Here is a 23,794-nt window from a genome sequence, read left to right on the forward strand (position 1 = left end):
TTTCCTCAATTCTTGCCTAATTTAAATTATTCATGCGGGACAATAAATTAAATGAACATAGGTTGAAGTTAATCTTTTCATGATAGTCACATTCACTCAATATTCTGGTTTCCGTGCATGCATTTAAACTACATAATTTCAGCATGAAAACCACAACTTGAGAACGCTGCGCTGTGTGCTCAGTTAGCGCAACTTGGAGAAAACAATTAAGCCTAATGACATAAAGTGCATAATTCATCGTGCAGGGAGTTGTTTGTTTTGTTGTTGTTTTGTGTGCCGTGCCCTCTGCGGCTCGCTGCACCGGCCACAGAATTCAAATTAAGGGTGCAGCTAGCCACCGCTGTAATGGACTTGTTGAATTATTCTCCACCGCCAGAAGCCGTGAGTTTCCTCCGCCACCGGTTGGGAAGGATAATTTGAAAGCTTCATTAACCGAGGTGCGCTTGTTTAAATGAAAATCTAGTTGCGTAGTCGTTTGCCCTAGATGCAATCAAATGCGTAAATGTACACTCTCTCAATCCTGTCAAATAACTCAACCATATACGTGCTTGGGGCGTGAAAGGGATGAATGACGGCAGTGTTCTCGCTTGATTACGATTGCACTCTGCAAGGCAGTGCATTAAATGTGATGTCTAGCTCTTTCCAGGTCAGTGATTTGGATGTAATATTACCCAAGCTAAGCACAAATACGCATTACGCCTAAGTTGATGGTGAAGGTATATAGCTTCGAAGTTAAGAAATTAAAATATTTTAACTGCTACAGTTAAGACATTATATTCTAATTATTTTAAAATTTAATCAAGGTTAGTAACAGTTTGGGCTCGTAACTCAGCCTGAAACTTTGTAATTCAAAAACAAAAAGAAATAAATACACACAAAGTAAACTGCGTTTGAACTATAAAAAGTATTGAAATTAAATTTAGTTGGGATTTAGAATTTAATACCGTAAGGCTATTTTCCTCTTTAATATTGATTTAATTGAATAAATTTAAAGTCAATCTTTATAGTTTTTTTTTTTCAAATATATTTTTTGTCTACAATCTGTGAGTGAACCAAATCATAATACATCCATGCAACATTCTGAAGCCTTCTGAACTCCCGGATAAATGTATACAACTAACAAAATGTTAAATTGAAATAGAAATTAGCTCTATTTGACGGTATAAACGTATTTGCTGCAAAATAGTTAAAATTAATATCCCATCTGATGTGTGTCCAAGTTTGTCTCTTTTGATTTGCAAACGTTTCAACGACTTGATTGCTTGTGCATTGTGCCTTTTTCACTTTTTTATTGCCATTAAAAGTTTATATATGTATAATACAGAGAAATAAACTAATTAATAAAACATTTGTCTTTCATACCAAAAATACCGACTAAATATCGCAGTTTTACTAGTTATTTTCCAAGGAGGTAATTCCATCTATAAATAAAATCATAGCGGAAAAGAAAGTAAAAAAACTTATTTTTCTTAAAGAAAACAACTAGGAAAACTCTTTAGAGTGGGAAAAAAGCTGTTAACTATTTTGACCTTGAACGCATTCCTTGGCATTACGAGTCACACAAAACCAAAACATGAATGTTATTTAAAAAAAAAGATTGAACTTAGAATTGATACATATAAAGGCTTCGAATTTATCAACAGAGAATCTTAGGAATCCATTCTGTGAGAGACAATGCTTTTGGAGTGGGTGTCGTTTGCCTCCTGATATCTCACCGCATTCGCATGTGCTCTATACGTGTCTGCCTCGCGTAACAAATGGGCAAATACGCCTGAAGAGGAGAGCAGCGAGACCGCACACGCAGTTATGGCAACAGTGAGAGTGTGTGTGTGTAGCTTTTTTAACCCTCCTTGTGCGGTTCGCAAGAGGGCAAGTGTGTACGTGCTGAGCATTCCACCCTGGAAACAAAGTCACGCGCACTTTGCCACTTAACTCCTTTTGCTCGCAACGAAATATGAAAGTGCTATTGCCGACGCAATTATGCTGCGTATATGCAAATATCGGAAGGAGCGTTTTCATTTAGTCCCGGTGTTTCAGTTTAGCCGCCGGTTACTTCACAGCGGCATGCCACGTGCCAAATTAGCAAAGTGGCTAATTGAAACGCTAACAAGCTCGCCGACCGCGAATTTTTATCCTTCTCGAGAGTCCGTTTTGTGCTTTGCGTTTTTACCGTGAGGCCTTTTCGGGGTCACCCGCTGAGAAAACATTTGCTATTTCTGGTGACTTGGCCTGTTTTCGTTGCATCAGTCCTCTCATTCAAGCCCCCAACACACAGTGAAGGCTCCAACGAAAGCACAGCATGCAAGGTTTAATTATACACATTTCTAGTCTGAGATTTCAACCGTCGGGCGGGTAATTCATCAATTATTCTCCTTGCGCGCTAGAACATGTCGCTTTAATTATCTCATCTAATTGATAGAGCGCGCTAGTTTGAAACTGGATATGTTATTCTCCACGGGTTTGTTGTGCTGCACGAGAAAATTGATTCTCACAGGGACGTCTTTCGAATCAGAGTGCACGGCCTGAAATTTCCTTGCCTCGTCTTGTAGGCGTACAAAACGGAGCACCAAGTCCCAGAGAGGATAAATGGAGTGGAAGATTTATCAGAATTTTCTATACGAATTGCACGTGGGTGTGTAGAGAATTTCTATAGACAGAAATTTCCAGGAAAGGATTTAACCCTGCACCATCATTGCTTTTTGCATTAACAATAAATTGGTATTATCAAATAATACCATCATTTGATCTTCTAATAATTTGATGCTACTTACCATTCTCAGTTTCCAAAGCAATATCAAAATATCTTCAACGCATTATCGCATATTGGATGCAATATAAAGAAACCATGTTATAATTTTGTTCCTCTAGAGTGTGGTTCAATATTTTCATTTTAAATCCCAACTACCTTTTAGTCTCATTAAAATTGTAATTTAACTTAGTTCTTTCCTTAGAAAAGATTTCCTGTGAAATGAGGTACGCTTTTTGAATAATTTAAAATTCTAGTTTGAGAGGAAAATTGGCTGCTTCAGGAATCGAGGTCTCAATTTGTCGACTGTGACTCTAGCACACAATGGATAAAGGTTTCGTCGACGCGAGAAAGCGGTTTGCTCCGGGAATGCGTCTGAATAAATTAGGTGTGCCATTCAACATTTAAGATCAAACATCGTCGACTGGTTCGGCAGCGAAAAGGCGTCTCTTTACCTCGACGTCTTGCTTCAATACCGCCAACACACAAACGCACTCTTCGCGATTTATTATGAATTGCAGCAACGCCGCTTTTCAGTCTCGCGCTGCTCCTGCTTTCGTGGATTAACCAACCGCCTGCAAAAGCAAGGAAGCATGTGAGGCATGAAAAATTCGCTGAGTTTTGTGCGTAGGGGGAATAATGCATTGTGGCTGCCGGAGGCAAATTCATTATTTTTGTTTACCATCGAAGGAAATGTTTTCCTTTGCTAGATTTTGTTTTTGTCAAAAAATCCTAAAGCTGCGAAGGGAAATAAAATCGAGAGAAATTTGCAATGTTTGAAAATACTCTCTGACACTCTTTTCCATTCGGTGATCTTTTTTAGCGGGAAAATAAGTTGAAACATAATACATTTTTCAAGCAATCATTATAGTTTCTCTTCAACTTTGAAAATTAAACTAACAAATGGCACTCAACTCTGCTAATTTAATTTTCACAAAATTACCTGCATATTGAATGAAATATTTATTAAACACCAAAAGGTGTACAACAGACATAATATACAGAGTAATTAAATCACATATCAATGCTCGTTTTTGCTTTGGCGGCTTGGCACAACGTCAGAGTGTTCTTAACACATTCAAAAAAATGGTAAAAGTTAATTTGTTTAATATCACAGAATTTGCACTCGCAGTCCTCACTCGCGCAGGAGTGATAGGTCAATTTATTACAGATCAAATAGTGAAAACCGTGACAAGCGTGTCTCGTGAACATATGTCTGTTAATAAACATGGCTCCCTTCCAATTTTGGTTGACCATGGCGGGGGTGACGAAAAACCCCGGGTTGATTTCGGAGGCCTTAAAATACTGGTTAGCCATGAACTTTTTAAATGAATCAGTCTCCGGCAGTGAAAATCTCGTTTGCAATTCTTTTACAAGGAAATCAGTGTCTGCTAATTTATATGTCAGCCTGGATTTCATTAATTTTGATACGGAAAGAGCTCTTTTTAGAAATCTTGATTTGGAGGATTCTAATTTATTAAAGTCTTTGAGATTTAAAAATGGCCAAATCGCCTCTATTCCGTAACTTGCGATTGGAGCTATTGCAAGATTGAAAAGTTTCAAAGCAGTGCTGACTGATGATCTGGGGAGAGAGTTTAGTTTGGAGGTGGCTAGAATTGAAGCTCTCACTTTTTTCTCAATATGTTTAGAAAAAGAAATTCCGGAAGACTGAAACGTTACTCCTAAGTAGGTAAATTCGGTGACGAAATCGACGACCTCATTTCTCACTACTAATTTGTCAGTTTGCTTCAGCCTCCCTCTTCCCTTGTTTCTAAACTTGAGTATGCTGCATTTTGAAAAATTTAATTTGAGCTCTTTTTCCGCTAAATAGTCAATTAAGCTGGCCATGAAATTTTTTAACTCCTCCAAGCAGTTTGAGAGCAGGACCAGATCATCGGCAAACATAATTAATTTGACATTTGGGAAGGTCTGTAAAAGTGCAATAATATCAGAAATAGCGTAAATGAAAAGAAATTTTCAATTACCTGCATATTGCGAGTGAATTTATTTCCTTTTTCTTTTCCTCTTCAAATTATGGTTATCAGTGAACTCTAATTCAAATCATGCGACTCTTCAAGAATGGTTCCAGTTAGAAACGTGATTAAAAAAGTTATATTTCAGAGTGGCACTTTACTTTACGCAACAGGATAATAAGTTTGAACACAAGATTTGCTGTAGCACGTGGATCGGCACGCGAATTTGTTGGAGATAAAAATATCTACCCGTGGGGCGTGTGGAGCAGGCAATGGGAAATGAGATCTCCCATCTTGCGTGTGTACCATCTTTTCCTATAGTAAAGCTGCTCCATTTTATGATGGCCATAAAGTGAGTACTGAAACCAACTGCCTATACGCGCTCTTTATACCAATAAAAAATATACGACACCAATGTTCTCTTATTTTTGTGCATTTAAGAGCACTGGCTGGACGGAAAAGGCACAGAGAGCATGGCCTTGTGGGATTTCCTGCCCCACTCAATGTGACAAAACGATAATCCCGCAGAGCTAGCTAAATTTACAATCCGCTAGTGGGGATAGTGATTGAGATATCATCTAACTCGGTTGGACACGTAGAACCCACCATAATTTGCAGCAAAAGTGAATCAAAGTGAGATTTTTTCTTTTTTAAGATGCTTTGCATTTTTTACATTGTGGGAAGATATTACAGTGGTAAAAATAAACTATATATGTATTTATAAACGCCCCCTTTCCCGGAATTCATACTACTTGTAGTATACCCACCTATTACAATTATATAGCAAGAACTTAATTTTAGTAAAATCAAGCGTCAGTTTAAAATTTAAACACCAAAAATTTATGTCCAATTATTGCCGTCAAAATTTACCTCGAACTGCTAAACATGTCACCATTTGCAGTTCTTATTCATTTCCGGTGTTCACGAAGACCAAAAGTAAAATTTTGAATGTTAATTTCATTTTGAAAAATCATTATTATTTGAAAGGATATATTCGTGGTGTAGATTTACCACACAGTTAACTAAAAAAACTTAATTATGAATCACTTTTGTAAAATTCATCAGGCATTTATTTTTTTACAATTAGAAGGGGATTGTTTGCAGTACACAATGAATCTAGATTGAACCAGCCTTTCATATCAACTGCAGAGTTAATTAGTAACATTAGTATGACAGAATTGATCTGAAATGCTTAAGCACATTCTGCTGAAGATAAGCATTGGACGCACGTTAATGTAAACAAATAGTATTAAGCTGGGATCTCTAACTACAACCTATTACACGTGACATTTTGTGACGGAGGCAGTGAACTCTGAAACTGCTGACATGTAACACGCCTCTGGCACAGGGATCGAGATCAAACTGGGTTGATGGGCACACGCGTGCAATCGTCAGGTGAGTTTGTCGTCGCTAAAACACCCCTGGCTTTTATGTCCGCGTGGATCGTCGCAGAGGAAACCCGAATGTGTGGTGCACTCGCATCCTCCGAAACCGGCAGATGAGCGAGTGTTTGCGTGGATGTGGCTCGCACACAAATACGCACGTAGTAATGTTGTGTAGGGCTGGAAATAATGCTTGCTTCGGTGATAATATTTGAGGGTGGGTTTGCCGGTTCCTGCTCAGGCGCGTGCATTTGATATATTAGCTGTTGGGCCTTTGTAGTCAAACGCAGTCGAATAATCAAGTGCCTGTGGCTGAATACCGTACTGGTAAACGAGCACCGCTTGCTCTCCGTGCTTGATTAATAAATTCTCGGTCGCTTGCACGCCCGCGCGTTTCAGTGTGTATCGCGTCGAGCCATGCACAAACACTGCCGCTTGCGGATGCGTGTGCGGTTGTAAATTTGTGTCGTTTAGCGCTGCTGCATCGCAACATAATTGTGTTCGGAGAGAACAATATCCCTATCCCGTGAATTTGGACGTTAGTTAAATTAATTTGCAAAATTTCATCAGCGAATTTATAAGCCTTTTCATTATTAACACAGGCAATGAAATTTTGCACACAAACGTTTTTCGTATAAATTTCAATTAAATTTTATCCCCTAGAAAAGAGAGTAAAATCAAGAAAAATATTGCCAGCAAAATAGAATACTGTGAAGGGTGGTGGTTCGGTGCACGAGACTAGAGACGAGAACAAGAGTGTGAGTGTGTATGCAGAAAACGTGATCAATAAAGCTCTGTGCAAACCATAAAAGCGTTCATAAAACGTACTATTTTTCTTTTCCTAAGGTTAAAGTGCCAATGAAACTTTTCGGCTTTTGTGTGCAGTGGGAATTTCACGAGTGAGAAAGCGTGTATGTGTGTAAAGCTTTTTAATGCGTCCTTTCGCTCGTTTACAATTCGACAGTGTGCAGAAAGCCAGGCAGCTCCGTGTGCGCGTGCGAAGCTCCTCCGCGATTGATTGGCAAGACGGCAAGCAACATAAACTTTTACGAATTTTCCTTTTCTACCTTAAAATGAATTAAATTTCTCTCCAGGCTTATGACAAATGAAGCACTTGGAACTGGAAACTCGTCCGAATTAAAGAGACTTTACTTTGAGAAATGCTGCTAATATTAAATTTCCAGCTGCGTTTTTAGTAGACACTAATGCCGGTTTAATTAACGCTAATAACGATTCAAGGAGTGGCTCAGTCCATGCCAGATCGAGGGGTGATATCGCTGTTTTATTTTTCAGCCACCTCGCTTGCATGTGTTCGTATTTTCTATGGAGTGGGACTTGGCATTAATTTATGTTTCATTTTAAACTGTATAATTGATTTTAGGGCAAAATATGTTTGGATTCTATTTGATTTAAGTAAGGAAATCTTTCCTAAAAATTTCAAAACAAAACAGTCCATTCGTAATGTAAATCATGTTGTTTTTTCCAGTATTTTTTGATTAATTAAACTGATATAATTCAACAAGGTGAGTTCCATTTCACTTATTCACATTAAATAGGCTCTCCGACGTTGAATAATTGAAATCGGCTCCGAGACTTATCAATTGCTTACGAGAAAACAGCTGCAGTTAAACTAATAAATTTGACAATGTGCTTGAATTGCTTTAAAAATTATAGTAAAGCCCTTATAACAGGGTTATCCTAAGTAATAAGCAGACCACGCGCAGGAAAATATGCAGGAGTTTTGGTCAACATCGTGTCGACGCAACCGCCAGGGACGGCAGTCGGCCAGCCGCGCTGACCAAAATGGGCGGCGAGAGTAAGGAAGGGCCTTTCCCGAGGACCAAAGGTCAGAACCACATCACAGGCCTAATTATCAGCTAACGAAATCATTTGGGTATCTGCCGGCGGAGAAGCTCCATTGAGAGGCCATTAACTGTGATACCCAAGAGGGTGAACGAGAGCGAGAGCAGAAGAGCCCGGATTTGGTGCGCTAATCTACGCACACGCAGAGAAACTAAGCGGGCGAAATAAATCTGACAAAGGATGAGCACACGGCTGCCGGATTTGCTGCTGCAGCCAGCCAGCATGCCTCTCTTCCGTGGGCGAGTGTGCGACGGCTTGATTGATAATTTTGGCAGGCATGATGGGTGATCGGGCGTCAGCATAAAACGGTGCCACCAACAAAGAGCATCTCTCGCGGATTCCGTGACATCAGCAGCATCAGCATCGCAATTTCGCTGTGATGAGAGAGGGAAGCAGTGGCAGCTAGAGAAGAGAGAGAGAGAGAGAGAGAGAGAGAGTGATGCTGACGATCCAAGTGACGCACACTCGCGCCCGCCTTGAATTCCTTTATTTTCCTAACCTTTTCTGGTGCGGGCTGCCGCGAACACCGCGACGCCTGCTCGATTGCATTTTCAGTAATTTATTGCTATTCTTGGGATGATCGATGCACGAAAGCACCATTTTGTTGTTCCCTCTGTATCCACTTTATCATTCAAAAATGCTTGTGCTGTTTGACGTGTTTCTAGGCTTTATTTTGATACTCAACTGTACAATTCAAAATAATTGGTTTCAATTCGTTTTATTTTTGTCACCTAAACAAGATCGATGTGTTTTATAACAATAAAAAAACATTTTTGAGAGCTGAAAAGTTTAACTCATAATATTTATTTAAAAAAAATATGTAAATCAATTTTCAAAAAATCTTTGCCTATCCTTCTTCAAATTCCGACCATCAAATATTCACTCATAATATTTTCTGGGTGTACCAACGAAAAGCGAGATATTGATATTATTGATTGCTGCCCTTTGTTTGTAATTTTATAGTGTGTGTGGCACGCCTTTGGCGTTCAATATACCCATTATCATTGATTGCTGTGAAATTGTAAACCATATTAGCAAGTTTTTGCTCCTATTGAGTGCTTTTGACGTCATTTTAAAGTCTGTTTTCATTTATTTGAAATCGACCTAGCCCTCCTAGCAGAAAAATTGTATATTTGCACTATCATTTAACAAATGTACCCAGGAATATATTGATTTGATAATATTAAAATTTTAGTTTAAATCTATGTTTGTTTAGTATATATAGGTAATCTCATCTATTTCGCTGACGTTAGCAATCTTCAAATGACATAATTCATTTCTTCAATTTTTAAATGCCTTATGTATTACGCATATTTTTGTAATTCAACAAGTGCTTTGGTGCAGTTATTAAATAATTAAAACCTCCCCAAAAGTTAATGCTACACATTAAGTTCAAATTGAAAGGTTTGTAGAAGGTAATAGCTGCACAATCTGAGAACTAGTCTCCGTCGAAAAAAAATCATTCTGACTATTGCGCACCTCTTCCTGGAAGCACTTCCACCGAGCCAGCTAGATGGTTATAACTAAAAAAAGAGAATTTGCCGCCGCGAAAACATGCCAGGGTGGCTCAATCTCATTTGCACTCTGGTCGACCGCTCCAGCCGCTCTTCGAGTGGGTTGCCTGGAGAGAGAAAGAGAGAAGAATGGGCCGACGCATGTATTTCATTTTGCAGACTGGCTGGATACCCATCCGAGAAGAAAACGAGTGGATTTGGATGCTTTTGCGCGGCCCTTCTTGCGAGTTTTTCATGCAAAGAAGGCTTGCGTAATGACGGTCGGTCGGGGGCAGCCTCGTTTCGCCAGGGCCCGGCCATTAGGGTTATAGAATTTTTTAAAAATAAAAAAGAGTGCGGTGGTAGGTAGGGAGGGTGGCGTGCTGCATTATTATTGGCATGATTTATCGGCCCCCGTGGAGGAGGCTGCAGCCTCTTCTACCTGCCTGCAAACGGATGGCCGTGCTCCCTGGTGAGAGGAAAAGGGTGTGCGCACCGAGGTGGATTTGCTACACATTTGCATCTGCAGCATGCATTTTGCATTATAATACGCCCGCCGGCGCCGCTCGCCGGCACATTCGCGCCGCACTAAAAATTTAATACTATTTCGCGAGTGCACGCCGCCGCTGCCGACGCGCGAGTTTTGCAATTTAAATCTCACGCGTAGTTTGCAGAGAGAGAGAGAGAGAGAGAGAGAGAGAGAGAGAGAGAGAGAGAGAGCCGTTTTGCCCCTGGAAATATGCAAAATCTGGCAGTCGTGAGTGTGTATTCAGCGGCTATACTGCACTCTGCAAAATGGTATTCATGCGCGCGAGTTGGCTGCTGTGTGCTCACTCTTTATGAAAGCAATAAATAGGTACGAGAGCTCACTCCCCGGCGGCACACACGCTTTTTATTAATATGAAACGCTCTGCAGCTGCTTTGTTTATTTTCGAGTGCATGCCGTCGCTTGATAATATTACGTACTGTTCCGCTTTGTGATGAATGAAAAACAAATAATGCATTGTACAAGCGCGAGAGGGATTTGCGCTTCTTGTTCCCAGACAGCAATTATAGTTTTTTCGACTTTCATACTCATTCCATTTTACGTCTTTTACACAGTGCAAAAGAGATGTTCACTAGATATAAAGAGGTGTAATTAGTACTCAGAGGAAAATTAAAATGTTGAATTTCTTACTATTTATTTGTTGTGTAAACATCTAAATACTGGAAATACGTTGTTCACCTGGGGTCCTCTACAATTTTTACAAAGCACCAAAATGGCGCAAAATACAAGAGTTAGAAACAACCAATTTTGGGGGTTTGCAAGTTGTCTCAATGTCAACTAAAAATTTGACAAATTAAGTCCTAACTATAAGTAAGGTGGAAGTGTGTAAATTTCCATTCGTAATTCAAACAAACCGTTGTTTTGTAATATTTGAAGTATGTATTAAAATTGACATTGCGTTAATTCAATTTTTGTTTGTGCTTCTCAATTTAACTCTAAGTGCAAATCTTTTCTAGTTTGGAAAATAATACTATTTTATTTTCAGTGTGAAAAGTTTTGAAGACTTCATGCGTGTATCGTTCAAAACATTATTCACAGCTCATTAACCGGAGTGTTTAGTTTCCACGCTTTTTCAACCAATTTACATAATGCGAACCGTGCGATCAATCTTTGTCTCTTTTCTTTCATTCCCTTTTCTTAGAAAGCCACCCTTCTTTGAATGCGCTCTTCTCTGCGTAAGTGAATGTAATCACTCGGATTACATGGAAGAGAAAAAGCCGTTGTTGCAGCATTTATTATCAGAGAAAATCGAACTTTTGTGCGAACCAAGCACTTTTGTCTTTTTACTTTACAGAGACGATTTTCCTGGGTGAAGCTTGACTTTAGAGCAATTGATTATCCATCACAACGACGGAGGGCAAGTGGATCTAAAAAGTTAAAGTCATCTCGTAAGTTGTTACCGAACACTCCATCCCTGTGGTGGAGTGTAATTAAGACAGAATTGAACGTTTTATCTTCAACATGAAATGAAATGTGCACGTCAGTTAAATAAGTTTCACGACAACTGTCTTAAGTTTCTTGGAATAGTCAACGTGATTTATTTAATTGAATTTCTAGAAGTTGATGAACAAGCAATAATCAATGCGCATTGTTCATAAATTCTAAATACATTCCGTTGACATATTGGTTTTACCACGTTCTGATGTCTGAGGATTCACCTGATCATACCCTAAATAAAAATATTATCTTTCTTCATTCACAGGAATATCTCCAAACCATGCGCATTATTTCCAGAAATGAACAATATTAGCAATCGGAATTTCTCTGGAAAATCCTTATGCTATTATCAGAGACAACTTAAAAAGATCTAAATGCTGTGTTGTTATGCTACAGATAGAGGCCATTGCGATTTAAATTTTTCGTTTCCGCGCCCACTTAAACCGCAAAAAATTAACCAACCCAAACCGCAACCATCAGGTTAAGAACGGAGAATATACATATACACAAACCAACCCGCCCAATATGTTCAAATAGCCGCATGCACCAAACTACGGTTTAACCACAGCCTGTGGTTTTGTGGTTTAACCACGGTTTTTAGATAAACCACGGTAATTAGATAAGTCGTGTTTTTTGTTTGGTAAGAACGCACACCCGCTTTGTGTTTTGGGGTTGCCTGCGATTTGTGGTTTAAACATGGTATGCGAGTGTTTTAACCGTGGTTTTTCTGTGGAGGCCGGAGGAATGTTAAAACTTGCAGGAAATTACTTATACATAAAAGCTGCTATAGCGAAATAATTACAAGAGCGTTTTTTCTCATTACTTTTATTAAAACTTGAGCTAAAATTGCGAATCTTGGTACATAGACTATAGCTTTACAGCTCTTCGTCTATTTGATTGGACAAATATATATGAGCTGTTCAATTGATCTAATGAAGGTTCAATGTTCGTTTTAGCTCCTTCTGTTGACAGTGAAAATATAAGAATAACTAGTCTAATAAAAATTTATTTTAATTATTAAATCCAAAGACACAAATGAAATTTAAGATTGATAAATAGATATTTTCGAGTAAAAAGTTATATAAAAATATTAATCTGATCATCTGACAATCTGCCCTGGATACGCGGTTTTGTGGTTTAGAGGGAAAAAGTGCAATCATTAGTCCCAAAATATTTTTTCCAACACGCGCTGTACATACGCCATAATGTTCTTTCAAATGTTGAAATTCTGAAAGCAAACTGCACTCTTCAGCAGGTTGCAAGAGCAATTGCGCTGTTTGGCTCAGAATAAGTGCTTGATCCCACGGGCAGGAAGAAAGAGAAAAGAGAAGGATATAAAGTACTAAAAAGTTTTTGCTCCGCAAAGCATCCATTAAGCACAAAGTGAGCCATGCCACACTTGAATAAGCCAAGTGATTATGGTTCATTTGGCCTGATTTACGATCCGATGTAATTTATACGAGAGCAAGTTGAAATCTGGCACTTACCTTCGTGCTTTCCGCTAGCACGGCTCTCTCACCTGCTGCTACAACTTAGTTAGTTGGCTCTTTCTTTCTCGCCTGGCTGCTGCGCCACCCGCCGAACGCCTGATAAAAACGTACACACACGCGCGCTGCGTAGGCCAAGAAAGTTTAATAAAAAGGGGAAAGAGCTGGCTGCTACCAGAGTCAAAGGTGTATATATTTTCAAGTAACAGAACACAATAATGGGTCCCACATGAGCTGTAAGACCTGGCTCGTGACGGATTGCCAGTGTTGGCGTCCCTCACTCTTTTCTTTGAATATTTTATATGTGTCTCTATTATTTTGTATGTCATAAACATGCAAGTAGTAGAGAATGAATGAAATTAACATTAAAATACTTTAATAAATCGATTTATAGCCAAAATCGTTATTAAAGAACTTCGAAATAATTGTGCACAAGAGCTACGAGATGACGAAAATTTGATAAATAATTCTTCACTCGAGAAATTTGACTGTTTTGAAAACACAACGAGTACATGTCTGGTTATCCCTTCCAAAAATCATATCCTTTTTTTTATTTTCAATTCTTACTGTTGCTTTCCTTTGTCCTACGCTAAGTAACGTTTTTTAATGGTAATTTGAATTTGCGAATTTTGAACATTGGTAAATGACCAAAATTGCGACCGAAAGAGAACTGATTTTTATTTTACTTTTATTCCCTTGATGAAATTGTTTGCTGTATTGGTCGGTGCGGTGTATTGTATAAATGGAAAAGTAAAAAAACGGTTCTGTGTCTGTCACGATTTTATCGTCACTTTGCCATGTTCAAAATTCTCAAATTCAAATTACCCTTAAACAACGTTACATATTTAAGCGTAGCAATACTGTGCAGCTGAGAAAAAAGAAACTGACATTTTACGAATTAAATAATTATGGAGATAAAGATACCCATATTTCCTTAGCTAAAAAAATCTGGATTTAAATCCTATTCCAGCAATGCTGTCTGCCCTGGGTGGATATCAGCAGTCTTTGGACACTTTAATTTAATCTCGCAAAAGAGCTCGGAGACAAAATGTGTGTGGCCGCAATGCGACAAGAGATGCTTTTACCTTTGGCTTGCTGTGTGTGTGTGTGTGTGAAGCTAGTAGCCATGGTACATACGCAAGACACATCTCGCTAAATGGAACACATCTCCGCCTTTAGCTTTCCGCAAGATATTATCTACCTGTAAGTCCCTGCCGCCTTTATTAAATGTCCTATCTTACGCACTCCCATCCATTCGTAAATTTAGTCATTACCAGTGGTAGAGAAGGCGCCCAGACAAAAAGGTATATCAATTCCATTTCATAAATATGTATATTTAAAAAAATTAAATGATTAGCTAATTTTCGATGACAAGTTAGCTCGTATTGTTGAGATCATGCTTTGCACTTGCAAACGTGAGAGTCTAAGTGACCTTTTGGGAAGGATTTCGAGCTGAAGTATGTGCCTAAATCGTGACTATCTTGCATTGATGACGAGTCCATTCGTTTGATAGCCTGATTCGTTAATTGCTGGTATACACATTTCAAGCATGCGTGAATGAATTTCACAGGAATGATAGCTATAGCAGTTGAATAACAGACCCCAGTGCAGGGGCAGTTTCACGAGCTGGTCCTTTTCTGGACTGGGATTCTTCATGCTATTCGTTCGGTGACACAGATTTTACGCAACGTGTTCGTTATTTCGAAAGAGATTAACTTATCCAAAAAAGAAAAATGGCTCAAATCATACCCATAGTTCAATATTTTTTCCCCCAAAACTATTTATGAGCCTAAAAAATGGTATTGATTAAACAATCATTATTTGGATTGTTTGACTATATAAGCTCAGAAAAAAGTTGACTCTCTCGCTAACTACATGTAATGCGTACTTTTTAAATTTACCTGCGATGCTTATTATTAAAAAATGAAATCGCATATTCTACTAGACCTGCAAAGATTATCCAACTTTGACAGTCGTTTATTACAACAAGCATGCAATAATATGTGTTTTAGTTTGCCAATAATTTCAAAAAGTTTCATTTTGTTATAATATTATTTTATAGTTTTGTTGGGCATAATTTTAGCTTTCATTTACTGTGTACCCATAATTTTAGATGGAAAAATCTTTTTTTAAGTTTGTAATAGTTTGTCATAATTTTATTGCAACATAATTCATTCATGAAGGAAAATGACACATAAATATACAGGCGTTTTAAGTTTTACCCTCTAAAATGAACAGAACTGGAAAATTTCGCTTTTTTGTAGGGATTTTACTCTTCTAATTTTTCAATAACTATCGATCGGCGCATCTGCAAGGACTTGGGAGTTTCGGTTTGAAATTAGTTTTCGAGCCAAACATCAGAGCCTTGGAAGGAATATAATATGGACTGAATTGTGGAGGAGAGTGAAGCTAATTCCCCTGCCATCTATGCAATCTTCTCTCAACTGACATATATGCTCCTTCCGCCACCGTGTGCACTTGTTAAAGCTACATTTTTCGAAAGCGTGCATGCAAAAAATGATTCAAAGTTTTTGTGTGGCTGAATATTGGATATTTTGTGATGCGTGAATTGTGCCCTCAGATCTGTGCTATATCTTCACGTGCGATATAATATCTCCGACAAAGGTGCAGAAAATCATCTCAAAAGTAGTGCAGTTTCCCTCATAGACTTAAAGTTTCCTCCTGGAAGAAAAGAAGTGCTCATTTTTAACCTAGTTAAAATAAATAGTTATATATCTATCTTAAACCTAAATTTCTATTATGTTCCTTCAATCCATAAAATTTGAACTACACAACAGACTCTTCAGTAAAACTCATTATCTTTGAGTCTGTCCTGATCATTGGAAGAAAGGTCCCCCCAGCTAGAAAACTTATTACTGGTCAACACACCTCTCAGCAGCGATGTCAACTCACTCTCCGAAGATGCGTGCTTGATCCTCTCCTTGCAGATTCCCATCATCATTGACAGCACGCTCTTCTTCATGCCGCAGAATACGACAAGTCGCTCCTGCTTGTTGCAGTCGCGAGCGACAGCTTCCAAACTCTGGCGCGAGGGACAGAGAACGCGAGGAAAGGTTAATGAAGGAAATTACATTTCAGCTCATTGCAAAAAAATAATGGAAGGCTTGAATTAGAAACGCAGAGGAGATGGCTTGCCAAGTTCAGCGCACCACGCTTTCGATTAAGGGAGCAAAATTAAATTCTAACCTGCGCCGCCGTGCAATCGAGTTTTTGAATGTTCCTACAGTCGATCACGACTGGCAAGTGGTTGTTTTCATCAATGTCGGCCAGGCTAGATTGGATTTGCGTTCGCACAAAGTCAGCCGCTGGGAACAGCAATCCCTGCGTTGGAGTTGCCAATATGTACTCGGGCCCACACGCGCTCTGCAAATTGATCGATTTTAAAGTTGATTTGAGGAAATAGTTGGTGAAGATATAACTTTGAAAGGTCAAGGGTCGAGGGTTGAGCTACCAAAAACAGATGTCATATAGCTTTGGTCATGTTGAGTTTCAAAAGACGGGGAAATATATTTTTGTCACAATCATAGAAGTGATTTGATTTTTGCACATTTTAAATTAAAAGATTTAAAGTCCCAGTGAAGAATATTTGTGAGTATCCTAAAGTCACCATTCTGTTAATTCAAAATATGATTAGGATTTATACTGTATTTAAATATATGATAATTTTTTTTTACTTAATGATTCAGGCAAACTTTCAATATCTAATAATAACTCTGCATTGAATATTTGCTGACAAAACGTCAAAACCTCTCGACAAACACTGGAACAAAACATTAATTGAGAATCCCAATCTTAAGCCAGAGAGAGTTCATTTTGAGATATTATATAATTTTAATTTTGTAAACGTACCGATATAGTGTCCACATTCACTTTGGGCGTAGCGCTGAAATACAGTAGGAAAGAAATGTCTACAGCGGCCCCAATGACAAGGCCCATTTCCATTCCCAGAGCAAGGCAAGCAGCGAAAGCGGCCAAAGATGAGAGCAAATCCTTTTCTGTAATATACAGACACAGAGAAATGTTTAATATTTTTTCCAATGTTTTTGCAAAACCTTTTATTCATTTTTCGTTATTTATTTTAAAAAGCATTTTTGTGTTGCCCAATTAGAATTGCAATTCATACGCGCTGTTAAATTTCGCTTAAAAAATTAATTGAGAAATGATGAAAACCAGATATAGTACGTAACTGTTGTTCCTCCACATAGGTGCAATTTTGTCGACCTCGACCATAAAAATGACCGCACACATAATGACTGCGGCGAGTGTGGCTCTGGGGATGAAGTAGAAGTAGGGGGTGAGCAGGCTGAGCGAGAGAATCACCATCACACCTGTCGAAATATTTATGGAAGATAATACAGTGTTGTTTGCCATAATTGATCAGCCAAAAGTGAGTTTGCACCTGTGTAAAGGCCGGCCAAGGGACTTCGAACTCCGCTCGCGTTGCTTACCGCACTCCGCGAGAATGACCCCATGGCTGGCATGGAACCAACAATGGATCCGGCAATGTTGCACAGTCCCAAAGCAACCATCTCTTGCGTCGCGTCCAGAATCTGCCCACTTGCTGCAGAATTTAGATATTTTCGTCATTTCATAATCTAGTTCATTCTTTGGCTTCTTTTGTATATTTTAATTTTAATTCATATTTCGGATCTTTGCAGTGAGATTATCAATTAATTGTTTTGCAATTTATTTTTTGCTTATATATATATATATTGCTTTGATTTTAAAACTTGCATCGCATTGTTTAAAAAGTAATATTTTTTTTAAAAACCAAAAATTAATAGTATAACCGGGATAAACTTAATATGTATCACAAAAATTTCATATTCAACATTATCTCCAATCTAAAATGGCAAAAGAAGGATTCGTATTTTTATTGAGATTTTGTCATCGGCTAGATTTACACACTATGAAATAACAAATCTGGAAAATTCCATTCAAACGATGACCCCACAAATGAATCAGACAGGTGAATGATGATATCACAAATAATTTTGAGACACTCCTTCACAGGCGCCACAATGTAAATATTTGTGTGAAAAGACAAGTACAAAATCGAGTTTTGAGTGTCGGATTAATATAGCTTCATTATCACAATGCAAATGCAAGCGGTGAAATAGTTTATTTTTAAATTTCCTTATCTTTAATATAAATCGAATTGTGAGGAAACATAATTAAGTCTATCAAAAATCGTTTTGTTGGTGTCAAAGAATATCTCACAATCAGGCGGATTTTACGAATGTGTCAAAACCATAGAAGAAATTTGTGTGTGCAATTAATTTGTGTTTTTCTCCATTTCTGTTTGTTTGTGTAAAAATATAGTTCATACCAAATGCTTTTCCAATTGCAACGTTAGCGATGATCGCCACGACAGGTACCACAATCACTCCGGATTTAAGCTCACCAACCATCTCAAAAATATTTAAGGTCCGATTGTTCACTTCGGTGGAGAAAGCAGGAAACGCAAACGGTGGAAGACCTGGCTCCACCTTGCCTAGAATCAATTTTAGTTGTTCTTGTTCCACCAGTGTAAATTCTAAAATGTCGTATTACCTGTCAACATGAATGGTACTACTTCTTCGTAGTTGTAGTGGAAATAATAAGCGATTCCCATGGAAATCAAAACTATCAGGGCATTCCGAGATGTGCACAAAAACCAGACTGAACTTCTTATGAACCTTTGGCAGCATGTTGGAGTTCGCCCTTCCTCCACTTTGAAACTATCTTTAAAGAACTAAGCGCACATTTTTATTCGTAAAATTGAATTCACAATATGTGGCAAAGGGGGCTACAAAAAGCCCACTTACTCTTAAAGTTAGCAAGAACACACAGCAACAACCACCCAACACTGCGTCCCAGAGCTTCGTTTCGTGGATGTGGTTGAATACGGCTGTCCAAATGCTGGCGAACGAATCAGCATCAAATTTCAAGCCAAGCAGACCTTTGACTTGAGCACTGGCTACCATAAAAGCCGCCGCAGAAGTAAATCCAGACACCACGGGTGCAGAAATGAAATTTACCAAGAATCCTATAAATTTGAATCGTATTTTACATTTGCATAGTAATGCCTGGTGCTTGAGAAAACATTTTTAAATGCAGAAATAACAAGTAACGTCATCTCCGAGATTGCATATGATTTGCACCTAAATGCAAAGTCAGAAGAAAGCAATAAATTAAATAGATATGCAGATGACAAATTTTAATATTTGTTTTGGACTAATTAGTTTGCAAACAAAAGGACCATTAATCACAGAGATGCTGTGCTCAGGGCACATGAAATTCGCGAACACGACACGTCCGCAGTTTCAGTCAAACACACGTTTCCAGGAATGCTAAATGTTTTTTATAGCAGTTACACTGTGGGGGGCTCATAAACACAATTACCTAAGTGCAAAATCCCGAAGAGAAGCTCCACGCATCCTGCTACAAAGCATAAGAGAACTGCAAACTGTGGCCCCAGGTGGTGAGTGTAGTTGAATGTGAGCAACGCCAAGAGAGCCGCAGGACCCATGTTCACCTCTTTAACGGTGCCAAAAATAATATACACAAAACTGCCAAGAAATGCAGAATACAGCCCATACTGGAATCAAATTGAAGACTGCGCATGAGATTTTTAGTTTGTTAACATCCTATTGACTTCATGACGGATGTATTTAACAACCTTAATTTTGCATTAATATATAAAATAAATAAATTATTTTCTACATTACCGGTTTTGCCATTATTTTCTTTCTGATTATATTTAAATAAAATAATTAACCCAAGCATCTTGCTGATTTAAAATTGAATTTCCGGCCGTCATTCAATGAGTATAACGTAAACAAAAATTTCTCAGATACGGATATCGTGCGAAGTGAAATGAAATGTTCAATAGATTTTGAGCTTGAAAAAAGGAAAAAACATCTTGTCTCTATAGTCTGTGATGAAACTTGTTTATGTGATTCATGCTTTTCAACCTGTGGCTCGAGCCCAGCAAGAACAGCATAGCCCATGGACTGTGGAATCAGCGTGAGGCCAACGGTGAAACCGGCAATTAGATCAGGAACGATGTTCTTGAGCGGATAACGTGGCAACCAGGAGATCACAGGGACACGCTTTTTGAGTGTATCCACCTTGCAGTCAGTTGAACACTGTGCTTTCTTCTTACCGGCACCGTCTCCAAACGAGCGTTTAGACGAGTTTGAAACTCCATATGAGCGGGGCATTTTGTCCTGACCCAAAAGAAAAAGAGGAAAATCATAAATATTGTAAAAGGTCAAACAATCCTATTTTAGAAACTAAAATATGTGTTTGCCAAAAGCGCCAAAATTTTCAATTCAGCTCAGTGTCAATGACAAAGAGTCGCGGCGGCAAATCTGTTATATTTGGGCTTTGAAAAGCACACCATCGTTTTAAAATATACCTCAAGTGCTCCGGTGTCGGCCTTTTCTGCATTCAGTGTGTCAAAAGCTACCGCTCGGTGCGACTGCGGAGTGCGCACTATCACTGATAAAGTTCTTCCTCCTGAATACATTTATAAAGACACACGCAAACAGCACTGCCGCACAATAGCTCAGCGTAGCACCCAACCGCGAGCAATTGCTATAATGATAACTCTCGCTCGTCCGATGTGCGGGGGCCACTCCAATTTCGTGGCTTCGCCGTCAGCTAGCTCTGGGGCCATAACCTATCTCAAGGCACGGTAAGAGATTGAATGCCCTCAATTTTGTTGTCTATCAATTATTATGTAACCGCAGAGGTGTGCTTGAATGAAAGTTAGTAAATTTGTTAAATTGCGCGTATTTAAAATTTATTCCTTTATAACTAATTATAAATTTTCTGCTGACTGCACGCTTAAAATGCAAAAATTGATTTAATTTTAAATAATTTTTTCGATTTGCATACAAGTGAAATAAGTAATTCTAAACTTATTGTGATATATTCATTTTGCTAAGTCTTTTCTTCTGCCATGTGTGTTCAGTCGATTCAGAAGAGGCTGATGATGAGGTACTGGAGCTTCTTCTCGTCAGACCCGATGTGCCTTCATCTAAACATACTCAAGGGTAAAAAGCTGGCACTTTGAGTATGGATAATTCAACTAACCACTTGATACCAGTTGTTCTAGCGTACAATTGCTTTTAAACAATTCGACATCTTTACCATCAAATGACACAAAAATATCGGATATTTTCTTGCTCCAATTCCAGAAACAAAGAGAATGATAGTTTGTTTTTAATCCCTTAAGTAGGGATTTCAAAACCTGAAAAAAATTAATACATACATAAATCGTGAATGATATTGATACTTATAAAAAATAAGTTACCTTAACAGCAGTTGAGTCTAAGCCAAAAATTCTGCTCCCATCAATTACAACTAACAATTCGGAGCCCAAGTGCTGAGAAGACTGTCTAATTATTACATCTTTCACATATTCAGCCGATGGATATGTTATGCTCCTGTCAGGGGCTACAATAATCACTTCCGTGTTCAAAATCTATCAACGGTTATTTTTTATCCAACCAGGGGAAAACCAATAAATATAAATTACAGATGTTTTTTCAATTGACAAATCCGGTTTAGCCGCCTCATAAAAGATAAATAGGGCATTGATTCCGATGCCAATCAACATGCCGTAGTCTATTCCAATGATTAGAGAAGAGATGAAGGTTGCGTAGAGAGGTACCAAGTCAGTTTCTGAAAAAAGTACGTGCTCAATGAACACGATTATATATTTAATAGTTTCTAAACAACTCACTCTTAGACTTCCAAAGAGATATGGACAATTCGTGAATTTCAATCATGAACATCACGGCGCAAATAACAATTGCTGCAAGTGTCGCTTTCGGCATGAACTTCAACGTGGAGGTCAGCAATCCAAGACATAGCAATACAAAAGCCCCTAGTGCACTTATTATAATTATTTTTCAATTGAAAATATCAAAGACTTGCCAGTGAATAAGCCACCTAATTGTGTTCGCACACCAGAAGCGTCGTTCACAGCAGTCCTTGTAAAAGAACCAGTGATAGGAAAGGACTGGAAAAACGAGCCCAAAATGTTGCCCAAGCCAAGGACGATCATCTCTTGGGTCGCGTCAATTGACTCTCCGTTTGCTTAAAAGCGTATTAGTGTAAATTTTTTCATTCATGGCAAATGTATTATTTTTCATTTTACAGAATGCTTTGGCAATTGCTATCGAATCCAGCACAAGCACAAACGGTATGATGATGCTTGAGGAGAGCTGCGCAAAAGCTTCTTGAAAAGGTAGTGTTTCATTTTGATAGACCACTTCAAAATTGGGGAAGCTGACATCAGGGAATCCTTCCTTGATTTCACCTATATTGCAACCAATTTCATAGTCAGTAAAACGTAATTTGGCTCAGAGAAAAAGAAACCTGTGATGGCGACCGGTGGATCCCCATTTCCCATGATTAAAACCACAATCACAGTGCTGATCAAAACGACCAGTGCATTGCGGCCGAGCGAAAGGTACTTCAGTGTTCCATTCCAAATCTTTTTTCCAACAGTCATTTCAGATCTTGAACTAGCCAGCTTACTCCATCTTGGCACGTTCTTCCATTAAAAATACTATTCAACAAATTGAAATTTGATATTTTAATGTGAATAACCTTTAAAATCAGCAAAATTCCAATGCACGTAAACCCAAGGACTGGATCCCAGATAGTAGCATTTTCAATGTTTTTGAATACATTGATCCAGTATTCAATAAAGGTGTGGCCCCCACCTTTAATTCCGAGCAAAGCCGCGACCTGACTGGAAGCAATACTAATTGCACCCGCGGAGGTGAATCCGATTATTACAGGCATTGAGATGAAGTCAACTAAAAATCCTGTTCAAACGATTTTTAAATATCATTTCATAGTTCTTTCAATTAAAATAAAAATCTCACAAACCTAATTTGCATACGCCAAGCAATAAGACGAAGCAGCCTGACATGAAACTAATCAATACTGCTAAGTCAGGCCCAAATTTGTCAACGTATGGTTTTACTAGCATTGCTGATATTGCAGTCGGCCCAATCGTCAGGTTCCTGCAGCTCCCAAAGAAAATATATACAAAGCTTCCCATGAATGCAGAGTAGAGACCATACTGAAAAATGTCTAAATTAAAAAAAAATATAGGCATTTTTATAAAAAATGATTTGCATCAATGAACTTAACTTTTAATATCCAGACGACTTTAACTTGTGCTACTAAAATTGTTTTTACAGTTATTAAAATTCTTGCTTTAATTTTAAGAACTTTTTAAAAAAAGAATATTTTTTTGCTAAATATATTTTATATTTTTTAAAGTTTATTTTTAGTTTTTTATGTTTTACGTTGTATATAATAAAACAAAAAAAAATTGTTATTTATTAAAAATAATATTAAATTATATTTTTGTAAAATTAAAAAAAAAATTATAAATTGTTATTCAGCAAGAAAGTTTCATAATTGCATTATTTATAATTTTACATAAAACTATATATATTGCTAACCGTCGGTTGGAATAGTACACAATGTATAATATATATGCAAAAATTACTTTACCTGCGGTGGTAGACCTGCGATAACCGCACATGCCATGCCTTGCGGAATGACCGTGAGACCAACTGTTAATCCAGCGAGGAGATCAGCGAAAAAGCAGGAGGTGTCATACGTTCTGAGCCACCTTATTATGGGAAACCGCTTCTCCATGAATCCACTACCGCAACTCATCTTGTTTCCTCCAGACTAAGCGAAAAGCCTAAGAGCTTTTGAAAAGACGTTTTGGCACCTGAAATTAACAGAAAAAGTACCTTTCAAAACGCCAAATCCTAACAAAAAATAATACGCACTTTATTAGCCTATTGAACAGATCAATAAAGC

General features: G+C 38.1%; 2 protein-coding genes and 1 long non-coding RNA gene across 4 annotated transcripts; 1 reads left to right on the top strand and 2 right to left on the bottom strand.

Annotated features, from left to right (window-relative positions):
- Nucleotides 1-14,864: 14,864 nt before the first annotated feature.
- Nucleotides 14,865-20,488, bottom strand: LOC135938719 (sodium-independent sulfate anion transporter-like). Its single transcript, XM_065482599.1, has 12 exons — nt 20,352-20,488; nt 19,906-20,160; nt 19,334-19,529; nt 18,757-18,977; nt 18,503-18,683; nt 18,279-18,443; nt 17,349-17,510; nt 17,137-17,277; nt 16,799-16,944; nt 16,136-16,312; nt 15,818-15,971; nt 14,865-15,610 (listed from the first exon to the last, which is right to left on the bottom strand). Exons 1-12 carry the CDS (start codon nt 20,460-20,462, stop codon nt 15,564-15,566), a joined length of 1,956 nt encoding a protein of 651 aa, XP_065338671.1. The 5' UTR covers nt 20,463-20,488; the 3' UTR covers nt 14,865-15,563.
- LOC135938724 (uncharacterized) lies at nt 20,481-22,190 on the top strand. The gene is made up of 4 exons (XR_010574690.1): nt 20,481-20,630; nt 20,910-21,830; nt 21,881-22,048; nt 22,103-22,190. It is a non-coding gene; the product is annotated as an uncharacterized LOC135938724 (long non-coding RNA).
- Nucleotides 20,713-23,728, bottom strand: LOC135938721 (sodium-independent sulfate anion transporter-like). Of its 2 annotated transcripts, none has more exons than XM_065482604.1 (11): nt 23,477-23,728; nt 22,841-23,036; nt 22,556-22,776; nt 22,322-22,499; nt 22,101-22,262; nt 21,881-22,039; nt 21,684-21,830; nt 21,477-21,622; nt 21,252-21,422; nt 21,035-21,188; nt 20,713-20,975 (listed from the first exon to the last, which is right to left on the bottom strand). In XM_065482604.1, exons 1-11 carry the CDS (start codon nt 23,642-23,644, stop codon nt 20,857-20,859), a joined length of 1,821 nt encoding a protein of 606 aa, XP_065338676.1. In that variant the 5' UTR covers nt 23,645-23,728; the 3' UTR covers nt 20,713-20,856. The 2 variants fall into 2 exon arrangements, with proteins under 2 accessions (XP_065338676.1, XP_065338675.1); XM_065482603.1 differs by having other exon boundaries at nt 21,032-21,188; nt 23,477-23,717.
- Between the last annotated feature and the right edge of the window lie 66 nt (nt 23,729-23,794).

Source organism: Cloeon dipterum, chromosome 3 (genome assembly GCF_949628265.1).
Source record: "Cloeon dipterum chromosome 3, ieCloDipt1.1, whole genome shotgun sequence".
In the NCBI taxonomy this organism is placed as follows: domain Eukaryota; kingdom Metazoa; phylum Arthropoda; class Insecta; order Ephemeroptera; family Baetidae; genus Cloeon; species Cloeon dipterum.

What these genes read in the sequence shown, in the direction of transcription:
- LOC135938719 (XM_065482599.1), bottom strand. Translation starts at nt 20,462, where the DNA reads ATGTATTCAGGAGGAAGAACTTTATCAGTGATAGTGCGCACTCCGCAG. An exon ending in CTTCGGGATTTTGCACTTAG is followed by an intron (nt 18,978 to 19,333) that starts GTAATTGTGTTT and finishes TCAAATTTATAG; the next exon opens with GATTCTTGGTAAATTTCATT. An exon ending in AGTACCATTCATGTTGACAG is followed by an intron (nt 18,444 to 18,502) that starts GTAATACGACAT and finishes AATTGATTCTAG; the next exon opens with GCAAGGTGGAGCCAGGTCTT.
- LOC135938721 (XM_065482603.1), bottom strand. Translation starts at nt 23,644, where the DNA reads ATGAGTTGCGGTAGTGGATTCATGGAGAAGCGGTTTCCCATAATAAGG. An exon ending in AGCAATTGCCAAAGCATTCT is followed by an intron (nt 22,040 to 22,100) that starts GTAAAATGAAAA and finishes TACGCTTTTAAG; the next exon opens with CAAACGGAGAGTCAATTGAC. An exon ending in ACAATTAGGTGGCTTATTCA is followed by an intron (nt 21,831 to 21,880) that starts CTGGCAAGTCTT and finishes TAATAAGTGCAC; the next exon opens with TAGGGGCTTTTGTATTGCTA.